Source organism: Pelophylax lessonae (genome assembly GCF_965119305.1).
Source record: "Pelophylax lessonae genome assembly, chromosome: 3".
Taxonomy (NCBI): Eukaryota; Metazoa; Chordata; class Amphibia; order Anura; family Ranidae; genus Pelophylax; species Pelophylax lessonae.
In genome coordinates, this window is record NC_138770.1 from 544,806,074 (window position 1) to 544,823,271 (window position 17,198).

Consider the following 17,198-nt stretch of genomic DNA (forward strand, 5'->3'; position numbering starts at 1 on the left):
GATGGCAGGGGTGCCGTCAGCCAAAAAAAAATGCAGGACGCTAACAGTGCACGGAGAACCGTGGGGAGACGTCCAGGTAGCCACCTCACAGGCTGCATCCCTGAGGACAGGGATGGGTCATTTGCGAGGCCAGGGCGAACACATAGCCTGCTAAATGCTCGATAGCGGGCTGGGATTCCATCAGGCCCTGTGTCCTGGAGACCAGGACGACCAGTCCGACTCCCAGCTCCGCAACGCCGTCATCATCTTGAAGAAGTGACTAACTAAAAAGATGAGAAATAAACAGCTAGTAAATGTGAAGAAAAAAAACACATTCCCTGAAATAAAATCATAAAGAAAAAAGAAGAAGGCTGAGACTGTAGCCCCAGCACAGGGAGAGCCTATCACTAACTAGGCAGAAGACAAACTGAGTTGGGATGGCTGATTGCAGGGGGGTATTGGACTAGTGGGACAGCCCCCATAGGTGTGTCTATGTAAATGCTTTGTTTTTAACAAGTCTTATGCCTAGCTTGCTCCTATGGATAAGAGGTCAATACCCATTGGTGAAGACTGTATGAGTGGGCGGCGACTGTCGGAGGACGTAAGAGAAATGGAGATTTTTGTAATTTTCTTTGGCCTTTGCCAGGGGCAACCAACCCAGTAACCCATGGCAAAATCCCTGACGAGCCCCCAAATGTAGCAGAATTTCCAGGCATTGTGCCAGATGTGGGTCTGCCAGGGTTACCGCTAGTAACAATAGCACATTTAAGCATGTTCTCCAAGTGTGAGCACTGAGACAAGAAACAGTCCAGCATTTTTGGGTTTTGTAATTATTTTAGGAACTAGGATGGGAGAAGAGAATGAGTGGGATACTCCTCTGGCTCGACTATACACTGTAATGGGACAACTGAGAAAAATGCCTCTTGACGCTAACTGGTTGCCAGCTGAATGCCTGTTGGCGCTTTTTAACACTGATTTGCTGTCCTGTTAACTCTGTACTGACTTTGAAACTTCCCCGGTGACACAAAGTCCTTTGCACTGCTCCCTTTAGCCCTGCTGGCTAAGGGAGCTACTTGAAATACTACTGAAGCTCTTAACATTTCAGGGCCCGCACACACTGGCACCCTTTTTACTCTTATACTTCTCTTCAGAGCTTAGACTCAGGCACCCCCTTTTCTAAGCTTCCTCCTGGTTAGCTGGCTCCTGGATCCCTCTGACCTTCCTGGAGTGGTCTCCAGGTGGAGTGGGGCAAAAACAGAAAGTTGTGTTTATAATTTTGTTCAATGTACATAGTGGACCTCAAAATATGTGGCCTGTGAGAGTGCCAGACAAAGGACATCACCTAAATCTGGAAGGACCTTAGGGCAAATTAAGAAACTAGGACAAGCAGGGCGCAAAAGAGGTCTTAATGTTTAGGCAGGATCGTTATTTTACCTGAATTGATTTTGCCCAACCAGGAGACGGGGAGATGAGACCAAGTGGACAATAGGTCTTTTGATTATTAATGGTAAGGATATGGTTGGTCATGTAGAAATCTGAATATCAAGGGGGCTAGATGAATCCTAAAATATTCCATATGGTTACATGCCCAAGACAAGTGGAAGGAAGACTGTAACATAGCGAAAGTAGGCCTGTTGTTTTTCAGATGCAGATTTAAGACAAACCATTTATCACTGACATGGGTGCTTACAGTGATCAGCGCTAATTTATTTTTAATCTCAAAAGAAAAAAAAAACTGTTTGCTGTAACTGCTTATAAATTATAGCTGTAGTTCAGCTTCAATTTGGTAGTATGGGCAGGTGCAGTCTATTGTCTTCACAGCAGGTGATGCTCTGGGCATCAGCATTGTTGCTGGAGAGAAAGTCAGGATGGTTTCCTGGGTTACTGGGGAAACTCTATTGTTTTGGCACGCTTTGGTGAGTGGACAGAGTAGGGACAGGTACCCCATCTGTGAGGCACAGTAGTAGCGCTAGGGAAAGGTTCCTGATGAGGAGGGTAAACATAGGGCCTCATCTCTTCTGGACACTGTCCCGATTGGGACTAGATGTCCAGGCCACACTTGGTCCCCTCTCAACAGATGCTGTCGGGCTTGAATCTACTTATGTCATGCTACTGAACTGTGAGTGTACCCGGTTGGGAGACTATCCCACTGGGCTTGTTGTGAGCTCTTGTTGCATTTCATCGGTACAAGTTCTATTGCAACGCAACTGCCTGTGTGAATTACTGTCTCTGCACCAAGCTATACACCCACCTACAAGTGTATCTAAATCTGCTAATGCATCTAACACTCCCCTCCTCCCAGTGCTGCTTTATAAAGGTGCCCCTGTGCTCCTTCATCCAGAGTGGAGGCACCAATACAGGAGGTGTGTTACTGGCCAGGTCATCAGGTGGAAACAGAGGGGAAAAAAAGTCTAAAAAAAGAAAAACGAATGCAGCCACCATATCTAATGATTGGTAAGCTGCAATACACTACATTTTTGGCTTGCAATACATGATCATTTTTTTTTGAGGAATGGATAGAGGAATCCTCCTCTGTGTGTTATTGAATTCTGACAGCGATGACCAGGGCCGCCATCAGGGGGGTGCAGCCCATATATATGTAGGGGGCCCAGGCGTCTCGAGGGGCCCAGTCCTGAGGGATACCCGGGCTCCAAGTTGACACCTCCACTTTTTTCCATCCCTCCACCACACTGGCAACTAGTCCCGACTCTCGCTGGTGCCACCCGCTGCACTGGCTCCCGACTCCCAGCCTCCCGCTTGCCACCTCTGTCAAAATTATTGGTGGCAAGGACCCCCTGGTGTCCTAGCATTCAATCATATGCATTCACAGGCCTGGGCAGAGATGGAGGATGTAACTTGGTGGTCAGGCCCAGGGGGCCCAGGCCTAAAGCTGTGTAAGGGGCCCCAAAATGTCTCATGGCTGCCCTGGCGATGACTACTCCGCTGTCAGAATACCCTGATCAGCACTGCAGCCAGCTGGCTGCAGCACTGACTGAAGAAATATTTTCCAACAAGCCAGTTCGAGAGAAACTCTATAGCCCCGTACACATCGAACGTTCGGCTGTCTTTTGTCCGGTGCTGTCCTGTCGGCTGAAAAGTGCTAAAGACTGCACACGAATTTTGTCGGCCAACAACAGCCGACTGCAGAAGTGATGTCACGTGATAGTTAACTTTCCGTGTGTTTTTTCTTTTCTGAGCATGCCCAGTCTTGCTAATCTGCTGTTTGTCGGCCGAATTCTGTACTGACTGACGAACAATCGGCCGTTCTGGTGACGGGCAACAAAATTTTTAAAGTCTGCATGCCAGATTCTGTTCGGCCGAAAATTCGCTGTCGGTTGTCAGAAGCATCATACTAACAAGCCGACAATCGGCCGATCATTCGGCGGCCGAATATTTACGGCCGACAATCGCTACGTGTGTACAGGGCTTATGCTGCAGGCTTGTGTCCGTTTACACCTGCCTACATCTGAGTCCATCTAGGTCCGTTTTTACAGGACCTAAAAATGTGAAATTGGAGGTAGCCTGATGTAAACAGACACAAGTTTGGAAATTTCAAAGCTGCATTTTAGTGCGAGTTCAGGAGCGATCTGAAAGACATCAGTATGGGTTCATGCACAGATGTTCAATGAAATTGCCCCCAAAGTCACCAAAAGTAGTGCAGAAACTACTTTTGGAAATCAGTGCGGCGTCGCACCAATTAGGACAGTGCCGGCAAAAAGCTGCGATTTGGCATGAGATTTTGCATGTCAAATCGCGTGTCAAATCATGCCAATGTGAACGGGGCAAAGGCTCAGATGAGACACAACACGTGCACATTTGTTTGTGCCCATCACCTTTAGGGCAGCCCATTCATTTCATGTGAGGCTAGGTTCACATCTAATACCGATGCGACTCTCAGCAGAGGTCGGGTGCGTCCCTGTTCTCCGTTTCAGGCCCAAATTTTTCAGGACGAATCAAGCATCCAATTTGCATAAGTGTGAACCTATCCTAAAAGATGTGTTAAAGATATCCATGACCCTTTTAAAAATAAAAAGAAAACACATGGTACTTTGTCACCATGAATGTATGCAACCAACCACATCGAAGGATTGTAAATTGCAATATATTCCATTTTTGTTTATAGGTTTAATGTTGCTTTGAGTCCTCATTCACATCGGCACGATTTGACATGTCAAATCGCATGCCAAATTGCAGCCTATTGCCGGCAATGGCACCGTCTGAATTGCTGCACTACTTTTGGCGATTTTAATAGACATCTGTGCATGAACCCGCACAGATATCATTCAAATGGCCCTGAACGCGCAATGAAATGCAGGTCTGAACTCGCACGATTTTAAACCGGCCTCCAATGTGAACGAGGGTTAAGGTAAATCGAGTGAACTTTCTGACCCACTTGTATTAACTCGCTAAATGCTTTCAGTTGCCTGGAATAGCTCTTTAAAGCAACCCAGCCCTCGCCTAAAGGAAATGTATAAAATGGGGCTTGGAAAAGAAGGCTTTTAATACTCACCTAGTCAGGGGAACACTCAGTGTGAAAAAGTAAAAATGAAAAAGCTATTTTAAGAAAATTTTTTTAAAATAAAAACAGTATAAATTGTCAGATTTGAAACTCGCAAATGTTCAAAAGAGATTTTTTTAAAAAAATGTGTCCACTCACCATTACCCCTAAGGCAGTAAAGGTTGTGAAGGAAGTATTTTGTTACTGTCTAGAGACTGTGATACATAACAAGTTATAAAACAGCACACATTTTCCCAGACTGCACTGCACGTGAGCTCTATGTCAGTCTGTTACTTAACTTCTTGTTTGGGAGGTTACACAACTTCCATCCCTAGCCTACAGAGGGTCTATCATATTCCCTGACACTCCCCTCCCCCCCCCCCCCCTCTCTCTCTATATAAGAGCACACCAGCCTGTTCAGACATCTGAGCACCAGAGGATAGACATGGAGAGCAAGAATTGGCTGCTGCTTAGTCTGCTGCTTGTGCTTGGGACTTCACAAGCGACTGAACAAGAACTTGATGTCCCAAATGAGTACCAGAAACCAGCATTTTGTGGCAAGTCAGATTGCCCCATATTCCAACTGGTGAAACAATATGATGTAAGTGGGAAAGGGTTTAATACAATGGTTGGGGGGAACAGATCTGCACAATCGCAAGCACTGCTCAACTTTTATATCTACTGTATGATTGCGTTTTTTACTTATTTCCTCTTTGTTTTAATGTATTATAATATTCTAGACTTAAGACAATGGTATTAGAAGGGCCTTGTGTTCGATGGCTTACAATTTAATGTTATGCGTTTTTTTTTTTTTTTTTTTATCTGTAGATGCATCTTTTTCTCTGCCCCCCCCCCCCCCCCCTTATCTTTCATTGGACGGTTTTCTCTCCCTTCTACCTGCCTGTTTATTTCCTCCAAGTATGTTCCACTCATGTCCCCCCCCCCCCCCCTCCACCTTCTACCTGCCTGTATGTTCCATCCATGTCCTTCCACTGTGTCTGTGCTCCTTTTCGTGTGTGTTATTTATTCAATTTTTTTTTTTTTTTTGGTCCCTTAGCATTATGTCCTGGTCATGATGATCCCACCCTCTTGGGGTGTGTGTATATATTCCTTAATTTTTCCTTCCTTTTGTGTCTTGGTCTCCGTGCTCCCTTTCCCACTTGCCTTGTGTCTTTACATGTATGCTCTAATCCTGTCCCTTACCACTATGTCCTGGTCTCTATGCTCTCCTATTCTTCTTTCCCTATATCTCTACATGTACACTTTATTCATATCCCATCCCATTGTGTCCCGGTTTCTGTACACCGCTTTGTCCGTACACCTACCCTATATTCATGTTCCTTCCCACTTTGTCTTGGCCTCCATGTTCTCCTTTTTCCACATGCTCCATGTCTTTACATTTACACCCTTTTTAATGTCCCCACCTTGTCCTGTATATGTACACTCTAGTCATTTCCCACCCTGGTCTCCATGCTCCCTTTCTCCCTGCTGCACTGTCTGTATATGTTCCTTCCCAACTTTGTCTTGATGCTCTTTTTCATATCCCTTTCCACTATGTTCTGGACTTCATGTTCCCATTTTCTCTCGTCCTGTGTTGATACAAGTGCACTCTTTCCCTTCCATGTTCTTTCTTACACTTGCCCTGTTCTACATGTAAACTCTATTCATCCCTGTTCCAACTGTTTCCTGGCATCTCTGCTCCTTCTTACCCTGTGCCTGTACCTTCTGTGCCCCTCCCTCTTGTCCTGTAATACAAGTACACTCAATTCGTGTCTTTTCCCATATTCTACTAATCTTCATGTTTTTTTCCCTCCCTCTTGCCCTTTGTCTGCACATGTATATTCATGTCCTATACTTCCATACCCTCCCTTGCCCATTGTCTTTACATGTTCCCTTTAGGGTTGCCACCTCATCCCTCATCCCTTTAAACCAGGACGCATATGAATTACACAGGTTCTGAGGCTAATATAATGCACATAAGGCACTAAGTGAGTTTAATTATCACCTTAATCAGCCACAGAACCTGTGTAATTAATGTGTGTCCTGGTTTAAAGGGATGAGGTGGCAACCCTAGTTCCCTTCCATAGTGTCCTAGTCTCCTAAGCCACTTTATCCCTCTTGCCCTCTGCCTGTATATAAGAACACTATTCATGTCCCTTTCCATTGTAAACTGGTCTCGGTGCTCCAACACCCCCCCCCCCCCCTTTGCTCGCTGCCCATGCATATATCCTCTATTCTTGTCCCTTCTCTGTGTCTCCATGCTCCCTTCCTCTGCTGCACTGTCTGTACACCTACCCTATAGTTGTGTTCCTTCCCACTTTTTCCTAGTCACCATTTTCTTTGTACACTTACTACATTCGTGTCCTTTTCCACTGTGCCCTGATCACTATGTTCCCATAATCCTTGCCCTGTATCTGTTTATGTGCACTCTTATACAGGGCTTTTTTTTCCTCAGAGAATAGGTGCAGGAACTCCCCTCCCCTTTCTGAGTCACCCATTTTGTTTCTGCCCCCCACCCACTTCTGAGCACAGTCCCTTGTTTTCACCCCCAAACCACCTCCCAGTACTGCCACTTTTAGAATACAGACCCAAGTTATCAATTTTGTGGTGCTAAATAATTTCTATGGAATTTGTAAACAAGAAAAGCAGTAAAATGGATCCCCTGCCGCCAGCAGCATTGCCCCCCCCCCCTGCAACAGTAGATCACCCCAACAACAATAGATCCACCCACAACAAAACACCACACCCAGCAACAAAATATCCACCCCAGCAACATTAGACCCCCCCCCCCCCACAGCAGCAACAGATTTCCCAGCAACAATAGACCCTCACACAAAAATGGATCCCCCAGCAGCCAGCATCAATAGACCCTCCTGCACACCCCACACCCCTGGCTATTGCATACATTCAGTGCTGGGTTCCCCCGCGTTCCTATTGAATAAAAGCCCTGCTCTTATAATGCCCCTCCCCATTGTGAACTGGTCTCTGTGCTTTCTTGCTATGTGTCTGTACAGGTACTCTGTTTGTTCCTTCTCATTTTGTCCTGGTCTCAAGGCTTATTCAGACTTGCTCTGTCTTTACATTTACACCGTGTTTATGTTCCGGTCTCTGTTCCCATGTCCTCCTTTCCCTCGATCTGTACACTCTTTGCATTTTCCATCCTGTTGTGTCCTCGTTTTTGTTCCCCCCCCCCCCTCTTGCCCTGTGATATAAGTACACTTCATTTCCTTTCCCTTCCCAAGTCTCCTAGCCTCCATGCTTTTTCTCCCTTTAGCAACCACATGTACACACTATACATTTCCAACTGTGTCCTGGCCTCTGTTTCTTCTCATCTTGTCGCAGGCTGGGACAAGGGGTGGACAGGAGGGGAAGCTGCCCTGGGCACTGTGGTATCATGTGAAGTAGAGGGGCACCACAAGAAAAGTGGTGGCAAGGGGAATTTGGGGGGGAGGTAGGGGGTATTGGGAGAGTAAAGTAAAGTTTAGTTGAGGATTAGTGCCCAGTGTTTTTGTTTGAGGTATTTTTTTGATGCATAAAGCTCATACATCTTGGGGGGAGGGGACGCAGTTTGGCATGTTCACCCTGGGCTCTATATGACCTTGCCCTGGCACTGCTTGTGTCTGTAAACGTACCTTTATGTTCTTATCCCTTAACACTGTGTCTCTGGAAAGCATGCGCAGCTGATGGAATTCCACTTCCGTTAGCTATTCTGACTGAAGAGCGGCTGCACCTCACATTGCAAAGCTTCTCAGGCTCTGCCTCAAGTCCAGGCCGAAGTCCAATGAGAGCACCTGGACAGGGATGCTGGGGAAGGAGGCAGGGGGACAGATGTGTCCCCAAATGTTCGGCATCTCTCCAGCTTCCTACCCAAATTTCTGTCAGAATAGCAATCCCCTCACATTAGGTAACAGAAGTGACGTTCTGTCAGCTGCGTATGCGTTCCACCGCTACCAGGTTAGCTAATCTGACAGAACACCTGCAGTCAGAAGACAGTGGACATCCTACTACACCCAGCTATGTGTTGCATTTCAGAGTAATTTTTGCAATAAAGTGAGCGTATTTAAATATAGTATGTTGACATCTGTGATGCTGTTTGGATGTTACATTTTGAAAGAAGCTGGATGCCAGCAGTAGGAAGGTGGTGGGAGGCCATGTTGCCACCCTTGCTCAGCGCTAAACCTTTAGGCTTTCAAAAATTAAACCTCCAAAGAGCATCACAGATGTCAACATACTATATTTATATACGTTCACTTTATTGCAAAAAAGTCCATCCGGTTCAACCATAAAAAAAAAACAGTATTGAAAACCCTACCATACAATCCCATATACACAATCCTATACCTGCTGTTGATCCAGAGGAAGGCAAAAATAAACCCCAGCAAAGCATGATCCAATTTACTACAGCAGGGGAAAAAAAATTCCTTCCTGATCCCCCAAGAGGCAATCGGATATTCCCTGGATCAACTTTACCAAAAAAAAAAAAAAAAAAATGAGTACCCATTTATATTATGTACACCTAGGAAAGAATTTTTAAAGCAATCTAGTGAGCTAGATTAGCAAACCTGGTAGCAGTGGAATGCATGTGCAGCTCGCTACCATTAACCTAATCTGATGGGTTCGCTATTCTGACAGAACACCGGCCGCACAAGTGTGTGTGTGTGTGTGTGTGTGCGCACCCAGGTGGCAAAGCATGGGGGGAGAGGGCACAGAGCGGAGTTGTGGTGCTGGCTGCCTGCAGGTAGAGCTCACTGGCTGGGAATAGCTTTGATTTCTGGGACAGAGCCAGGGACAGAAGTGTCGGGACATAACTTTAAGCCATGACTGTCCCGGGTATTCCGTGGCAGTTGGCAACTGTCCTTCCAACCATGCCCTATGCTTCCATTTCCTTTCCTGATTTGTCTGTAAATGTTCACTCTATTGTGTACTTGTTTTGCTGGTCACGTTATCCCTCTTGCCCTGTATCTGTACATGTACACTCTATTCATGCCCCTTTCCACTGTGTCCTGGTCTTTGTACTCCTTTTCTCGTTCTTGCTTGGTGTCTGTACAACATGTACCTTCTATTCAAGTCCCTGGACACTGTGTCCTGGTCTCCATGCTTTCTTCTGCTCATCCGGTGTCTGTACATGTCTAATCATATCCCTCCTTGCTTTGTCCTTGTCTCCATGCCATCTTTCCCCCACTTGCCCTGTGCATTAATTTACACTCCATTCCCATGTGTGCTGATCTCTTATGATCCATTTCTTCCTCTTGCCCTGTGTTTAATACATGTACAGTCCATTAATGTCCCTTCTACTTGCTCTCTTCTCCCTTTCCCTGCACATATGTACTCTACTCATCGCCCTTCCAACGGTTTCCTGGCATCCTTGTTCCTCCTGTCATGTCTGTACATGTTCATTCTATTCAGGTCCGGATTTATATGCAGAGCTACATTAGATTTAGCACTCTCCAGTTTTGGTAAATCAACCCAAATATGTGCTTATATCTTCCATCTACATTTACCGGCTACTTTATTAGGTACACCTTGTTAGTACTGGGTTGGACCCCCCTTTTGCCTTCAGAACTGCCTCTTCTTCGTGGCATAGATTCAATAAGGTGTTGGAATCCTCCAGATTTTGGTCCATATTGACATGATAGCATCACGCAGTTACTGCAGATATGTCGGCTGCACATCCATGATGCGAATCTCCTCAATCCAATAGAGCACCTTCAGGATGTGGTGGAATAGATCTGGTGACTTTGGAAGCCATTGGAGTACAGTGAACTTATTGTACTGTTCAAGAAACCAGTTTGAGATGATTTTAGCTTTGTGACATGGTGCATGATCCTCATCCTTCTGAAAGCCTCCATCAGAAGATGGGTACACCATAGTCATAAAGGGATGGACATGGTCAGCAACAATACTTGGGTAGGCCATGCCGTTTAAACAATGCTCAATTGGTACGAAGTGACCCAAAGTGTGGCAAGAAAATATCCCCTCACACATTACATCACCAGCCTGAACTGTTTATACAAAGCAGGATGGATCCATGCTTTCACGTTTATGCTAAATTTTGACCCTAACATCTGAATGTTAAAGCTGAAATTGAGATCCCCCTCAGACCAGGCAATGTTTTCCAGTCTTCTATTGCCCAATGTTGGGTGCGCCTGTGCGAATTGTAGCCTCAGCTTCCTTTTCTTGGCTGACAGGAGTGGCACTCGGTGTGATCTTTTGCTGCTGTAGCCCATCTGATTCAATGTTTGATGCATTCAGACATGGTATTCTGCATACCTTACCTTGGTTGTAACGGGTGGTTATTTGCGTTACTGTTGCCTTTCTATCATCTCGAACCAGTCTACCCGTTCTCCTTTTGACATCAACCAGGTATTTTAGTCCACACAACTGCCACTTTGGGCATTTTCTATTTTTTTTGGACCATTCTCTGTAAACCTTTTTTGAGGTGGTTGTGTGTAACAAAAAATCCCAGTAGATCAGCAGTTTTTTGAAATGCTTATACTGGAACCCGTCTGGAACCAACAACCATGCCATGTTTAAAGTCCCTTAAATCCCCTTTCTTTCCCATGCTCTGAACTTAGAAAATCTTCTTTGCAACATCTAGATGTCTAAATACATTGAGTTGCTGCCATGTGATTGGCTGATTAGCAATGTTACCAAGCAATCGAACAGGTGTAACTAATAAAGTGGCTTAAGAGTCTTTTGTGGGTCGTAAAAGCACCTTGTTATGACTTTTCCCCTGTATTGCTCATGTATGAGGACTATCACCGTGACAGCCCTGGGCCAATTGCAAAGTACCAGAACTGCCACATGCTGCTCTCTACCTGAAAGTGTATATTTCTGCTATTCCAGTAGTTGAATGTTGTGGCAGGGGAGCCAAACAAGTGCATGTGCTGCTAGGGGAATGAGCATTGAAACAAACTTGTTTCTTTGCTCTGCTTGGGAGGAGTAATATATTCCGACAATAATTATTATAAAGGTTCCAAATGGTTGGAGGGTTAATCAAAGGACTAGGGGACAACAATGTGTCATGTATTTTTATACACTTGAAGGTATGGCTAGCCCAGTATAGTGCAGAGGGCAATGGCTGAAGATGTTTTGCCATGGATCGCATCTAATGAAGACCGTGCAACTTGTATACAAAATAGTTCCAATCGGTAAGTATGCTGTATAGTTGGAAGTTTGAAAAGACACCACTCAATCCAGTTCAACCAGTGGGGGTGTGGATTATGTCTCTACCAATTCCCAAATCCCTGTATATAGTGCTCAATAGATGCACATCTAAGAATGTTTTGAAATTGGCAACATTACCCATTGAAACCATCAATTGTGGAAGGGAGTTTCACATCCTCCCTGCTCTGACAGTGCAAAAACTCTTATGGTGTTTTAAGGTTGAACAGCTTCTTGTCCAACTTTGAGTGGCCATGTGTCTTCTTGAGTGACTTGAGACTGAATAGTTTCCTCCTTATGCTAGAATTGCCATTAAGATATTTGTATATCGCTAACCTGTATAATTGGGAACACAAATGCTATTCAGTATGAGTAGTATTAATTGGTGACCATTTTACCTCATTCAATTCAGCTTTTCTTCAATTTCAGAAATTTGAACATCGTACCTATGAAGCCACTCGCTGGGTAAGAACTCCTCTTGAAAATGATTTCTTCGGCTTGGGGATGGTGAAAAGCTTCAGGCGCTTGTTCAAGTATATCACTGGGGCAAATGCTGAAGGTTTGATACTTTACTTACTTTCAAAATGTCATAAACAAAACCTTTTACCATAAAATTGAGGCCAGGGCCGGTGCTATTCAATTTTGCGCCCTAGGCAAGACCAGCTACTTGCACAGCCCCCCCCCCCCCAAAAAAAAACTGCACATAATGCCCCCCTCTTTATCCCTACACCCCCCTTCTGTACACGCTGCCCCCCTTTAGCCCTACACCCCCCTTCCTATACACACTGCCCCTTTAACCCTACACCCCCTACTTGTACACACTGCCCCCTTCTTGTAAACACAGCCCGACTCTCTATAGTTGGCACCTACCGGAGGTGACGGGAGAGTAATGTGGCACTGGCCATGGCTGGGCCCTAGGTGGCAGTGCGCCCTAGGCGGCTGCCTAGTGGTAGCACCAGCCCTGATTGAGGCGTGAGCATTATTTGGTCAAATGTGCCATTTATGTGGGAAGTGTGTAAATGACTGGAGTTGCGGGAGCTCATCAAAAGACCACAAGGGAAGATAACTCAGAATAGCAGATGAACATGGACTCCCAAGTGCGGGAATCCCTGGTTGGGGAGTCACCAAAACTATTGTCCCAGCAGATGATTCCCCTTTATTAATGTTTGGGTGATCACTCAAAATGTTTTTTTTTTTTTTTTTTATTTTTTTTTTTTTTATAAATACGAACAGACACAAAGCAAATAAGAGAAAATTGTTAGTAACATGCCCTTCAATTATGTATTTTTTGCCTTTATCCGCCTGGTACCTGTCTTTTGGCAATCCAAGCGAGAAGTTAGTTCATAAAAAAAAAAAAAAAGGGGGGGGGAAATGCACATTACAGGAAGTGATGTCTGCAAGCCAGCTGACATCCATAGTAACAGGACGACGAGGGAGACTTCACTTCTATTTAGACAGCATAAGGGCTGAAATATGTCGCTTTACGCTGGTGAAGAGTAGTGTGAACTGGGGTTTACAAATCTTCTACAAGCAAACCCGATGCTACAAGTAGCTGCAGCACATTCCCCTGTAGATGGTTCTGATGGCCGGGGAGGAGCTGGGTCAGGATGGGGCTACTTACTTAAGGGGGGCTCTGATGTTTGCAACAAAGCAACCAAACAACGTTTTAAGGAAGTGCCTGTGGGAAGCCAAATTCAGTTGTATAGGCACACCACTTTTGGCAAACCTAAGGAGACTGATGATTGTCTGGGTTACACTGTTTCTAATCTAAACAATCAGCAATGAAGAAAAAGCATAATACCAAAATATTTTGTTTTTTTGCAAGGTAAAATTTTCAGTTTTGACTGGCATTCCACTTGAAGTCCTCGTTGTACATGGTTCTTTTTGGAGCACCCACCACTTCCCTTATCCCTTATCAGTTCTCCAAAAAAATTAAAACCACAAAATCATCCCCTAGGCTGGTCTTTGGAGTAAGTGAATGAGCCTGTTGTGTGCCTGGCTGTGGGGCTGCAGTTGGGTAGACCTGGACATATAATTCCTACGGGAGTAATGCTACATATAGAACAATTTTAAATCCTCATATGCTGTACTTGAACATACATTTATTCTGCCCTCTGTTTCTATAGAGATGAAGATTGACATGACTGTGCCTGTGGTGATATATGTGCCACTGAACCAGCCCCCAGCTGGTAATTCCACAATGTCTTTCTTTGTGCCACATGAAGTGCAGAATCCTCCACAACCAACAGACTCGAACGTTTATCTGAGCAACTCTCCTGTGACGTCGTTCTATGTTAGGTAAGTGTGAAAAAAGAATAATCAGCGCAAACCAAAATAAATCAATATGCAATCAAGTGTACTAGGCTGCAAGCAATCAGTGCCGAACATGAAAAACACCTGTGAACTCAATATATAAAATTATTGCTGCGCCAATTATGTTAGGTAAGTGACCTGTTTCAAGCCTGAGAATGGGGTCTGTGTGGAGGCTTTTATATTCCCTAAGGTTTGGACAGTAGCTCTAAGCCGTGGACACTGCTCTGGTAATGTGAAACAGAAAGGATACATTTGAAGGGGGGGGGGGGGGGATGTTTAATGTAAATATAAAACTGCACTCTTCCTCTAAGCATATTTTTTGCCTTGACATATGCAACCCATTGTTGTGATACAACTACATTTCTGTATGTTTGTATGTGAAAAATACCTGTTGAATATGCCAAACTGCACCTAGCTCCATAACTTGTGAGCTGACAACTAATGATCGACCGATTTATTGGCAAAGCCGATATATCGAGGGCTGATCTGCACTTTCCCTGATATATCGGAATCGGCCACCAAGGTGACCGATATTTCGGGAAAGTGCTTTACAGGAGTGATGCCTGCAGCTAGAGGCATCACCCCGGTACTGGCACCCATAGCCGACAGTCGCCTGTCTTGTAATGACAACCGATGCGGCTGAGAAGCTGCTCGGCTGTCATTACAAGGAGTGGGAGGGGACTTGGCGGTTTGATTGCTTTTAGTGCAGAGGAGGGGTTTGGGGTCTTTTAGACCCCCCCCCCCCAGATCCCTCCTTTTTTTTTTTTTTATGTACGAAAATTTCAGCTATTTGATGACCAAAATATCGGTATCTGCAATAAAAAAACGATATCGGTCAATCACTACTGACCACACGCAGCACATTTTGTGGACTGATTGGTGTCAGCCCTGCTCAGTGTCCTTTGTTAACCACTTAAGCCCCGGAGGATTTGGCTGCTAAAGGACCAGGGTTTTTTTTGCTATTTTTTTTTTTTTTTTTTTTTTTTTTACTGCGTGACTTTAACGGACAATTGCGCGGTCGTGCGACGCTGTACCTAAACGAATTTGACGTCCTTTTTTTCCCACAAACAGAGCTTTCTTTTGGTGGTATTTGATCACCTGTGCGTTTTTTTTTTTTTTTTTTTTTTTTTTTTTACAAAAAGAAGCGTAAATTTTGCAAAAATAACAATATTTTTCACATTTTTTTTAATATGAAATTCCCCAAAAAAAAAAAGTAAAAATCTAAATTTTTTTTAACATTTTTCGGCCAATTTGTTTTATGCTACCTATGTTTGGTAAAAAAAATCGCAAAAAGCGTATTTTGATTGGTTTGCGCAAAAGTTATCGCGTTTACTAACAAAGGGAAAGATTTTTGTAATTTTTGGTGGTTTTTTTTTTAACGCGTAATGGCGGCGATCTGCGATTTTCTTTTTTTTTTTTTTTTTTTTTTTTTTTTTTGGGTACTGCGACATTGCGGCGGACAGATCGGACCATTGACTGACATTTTTGACACTTTTGGGGGTACCAGTGACATTACTGCAGTAATCAGTGCTATACATATGCACTGTTACTGCAAAAATTACACTAGCAGGGAAGGGGTTAACTTTATTGGACAGGGAGGGGTTAAGTGTCCTAGGGGCGTGATTCTAACTGTGTAGGGACATTCCTATTGGTGTAAAAGCAAAGATCAACCGTTCTACGTAGAACGGACAGATCTTCACTTTTACACAGGGAGAACTGACAGGCAGATTGTTTACACAAGCTGCTCTGTCTTTCTCCCTTCACAGGAGCGATCGCAGTGTGACTGGCGGACATCGAGTCCGCCGGTCACACGCACTGACTTGTCTGTGAACGAGCCGCGGCGGGCGGGCGCACGCCCGCCCGCGATAGGCTCGCAAGTCAGTGACAGGCGAGTGACGTACCGATACGTCACTCTGCCTGGCCGGGGCTGACCGCCGCAGTATATAGTCGTGCGGCGGTCGGCAACCGGTTAAACTACTCAGCCACTCGCTTTTAGAATATTACATCCAGGACTGGGACAAGTGGTGGGCAGGGGGGGCAGCTTCCCTGGGTGCAGTGGCAGGATGGGGCATTCCAGATCAGTGGTTGCCAACCAGCTGCTTTATGTCTGCTCTGACTACTACTGTCATACCGTGCTCCAACAAGCCAACTCTCCTCACCGCATCCACCCTCGGTTGACTCAATAAAACTGCGCATGTGCAACTACTATCCAGCTGCAATTGTCCGCTCATGTGCAGTGCACACTACATGCTAACCATGCAAGGGGGAAAGAATGGGCTCAGTGTGCTAGACCTATGCACTTCTGAATCCTTGCCCTGGGTGATGGATGAATCTGTCCCCAGGACTGATATTACAAAGTAAAGGCTAAGCATTCGAAGACTAGAAGGTCAGAACAGACGTTTTGTGATGACACAGGAAGTATGAAGAGGACACAGGGCAAGCTCTGAATTTAGTATTTACTGCCTTTTCCCACAACTAAGGCTTTAGTAACCTTTTCCCCTATTTCCCCCCCCCCCCCCCCCCCAGTGATCCTATTGTAACAAAATTTTCATCCAATTGTAACAATTTCCTCTTGCTTTCAGGAGTTTTGGAGGTTATGCCTTGGATCCTACTTTTTCCAAGGAAGCTAAAGTCTTGGCAGAAGAGCTGCGATCCCTTGGCTTAGCGTTTGATGATTCCTTCTATCTTCGTTCTGGCTATAATGATCCTTTTACACTCCTTGACCGTCACAATGAAGTTTGGTTCATAGCAAAGTAAACAAGATGGCAGCACTTTAAAAAGCTTTATTCATCTGAAATGTGCTTTTTTGTGAATAATATTTTTCTAGCTTGTAGCTGACTTTTTGTATCGCGGTACTTGTAACTAACCGATTTTGTAAATAAAACATTTTGTTATTGAATGTGTGTAGTGGTTTGTTTGTTTTTTTTTTTATCCCAACTTGACCACATTCTGTTAACTGTGACTTGATGATGTTTGTAAGATGACTATTTTTAATTTGTGGGTTTTTTTTTTTGTCTGGAGGAATACTTAAAGTATATTCCTCTCTCCTCTCGCCTCCAAGTCTTTAATAACAAACATGTCATACTTGCCTGCTCTGTGTAGTTGGATTTACACAGAGCAGCCTGGATCCTCCTCTCCCCTGCTGCTGCTGCTGCTCCTGGCCCCTCCTCCCTCCAGCCAAGTATCCCCAGAGCACGTAGCTTGCCATGGGGGAACCCAAGCAGGCTCACTCCTGAGCTGCTGC

The 17,198-nt window shown here is 44.8% G+C and overlaps 1 protein-coding gene across 1 annotated transcript; it reads left to right on the forward strand.

Moving 5' to 3' along the window:
• The first annotated feature begins 4,891 nt into the window (after positions 1-4,891).
• LOC309549636 (heme-binding protein 2-like) lies at positions 4,892-16,755 on the forward strand. Its single transcript, XM_082250017.1, has 4 exons — positions 4,892-5,078; positions 12,071-12,200; positions 13,768-13,939; positions 16,537-16,755. The coding sequence occupies exons 1-4, from the start codon at positions 4,923-4,925 to the stop codon at positions 16,709-16,711; spliced, it is 633 nt and encodes a 210-aa protein (XP_082106143.1). The 5' UTR covers positions 4,892-4,922; the 3' UTR covers positions 16,712-16,755.
• The last annotated feature ends 443 nt before the right edge of the window (positions 16,756-17,198 follow it).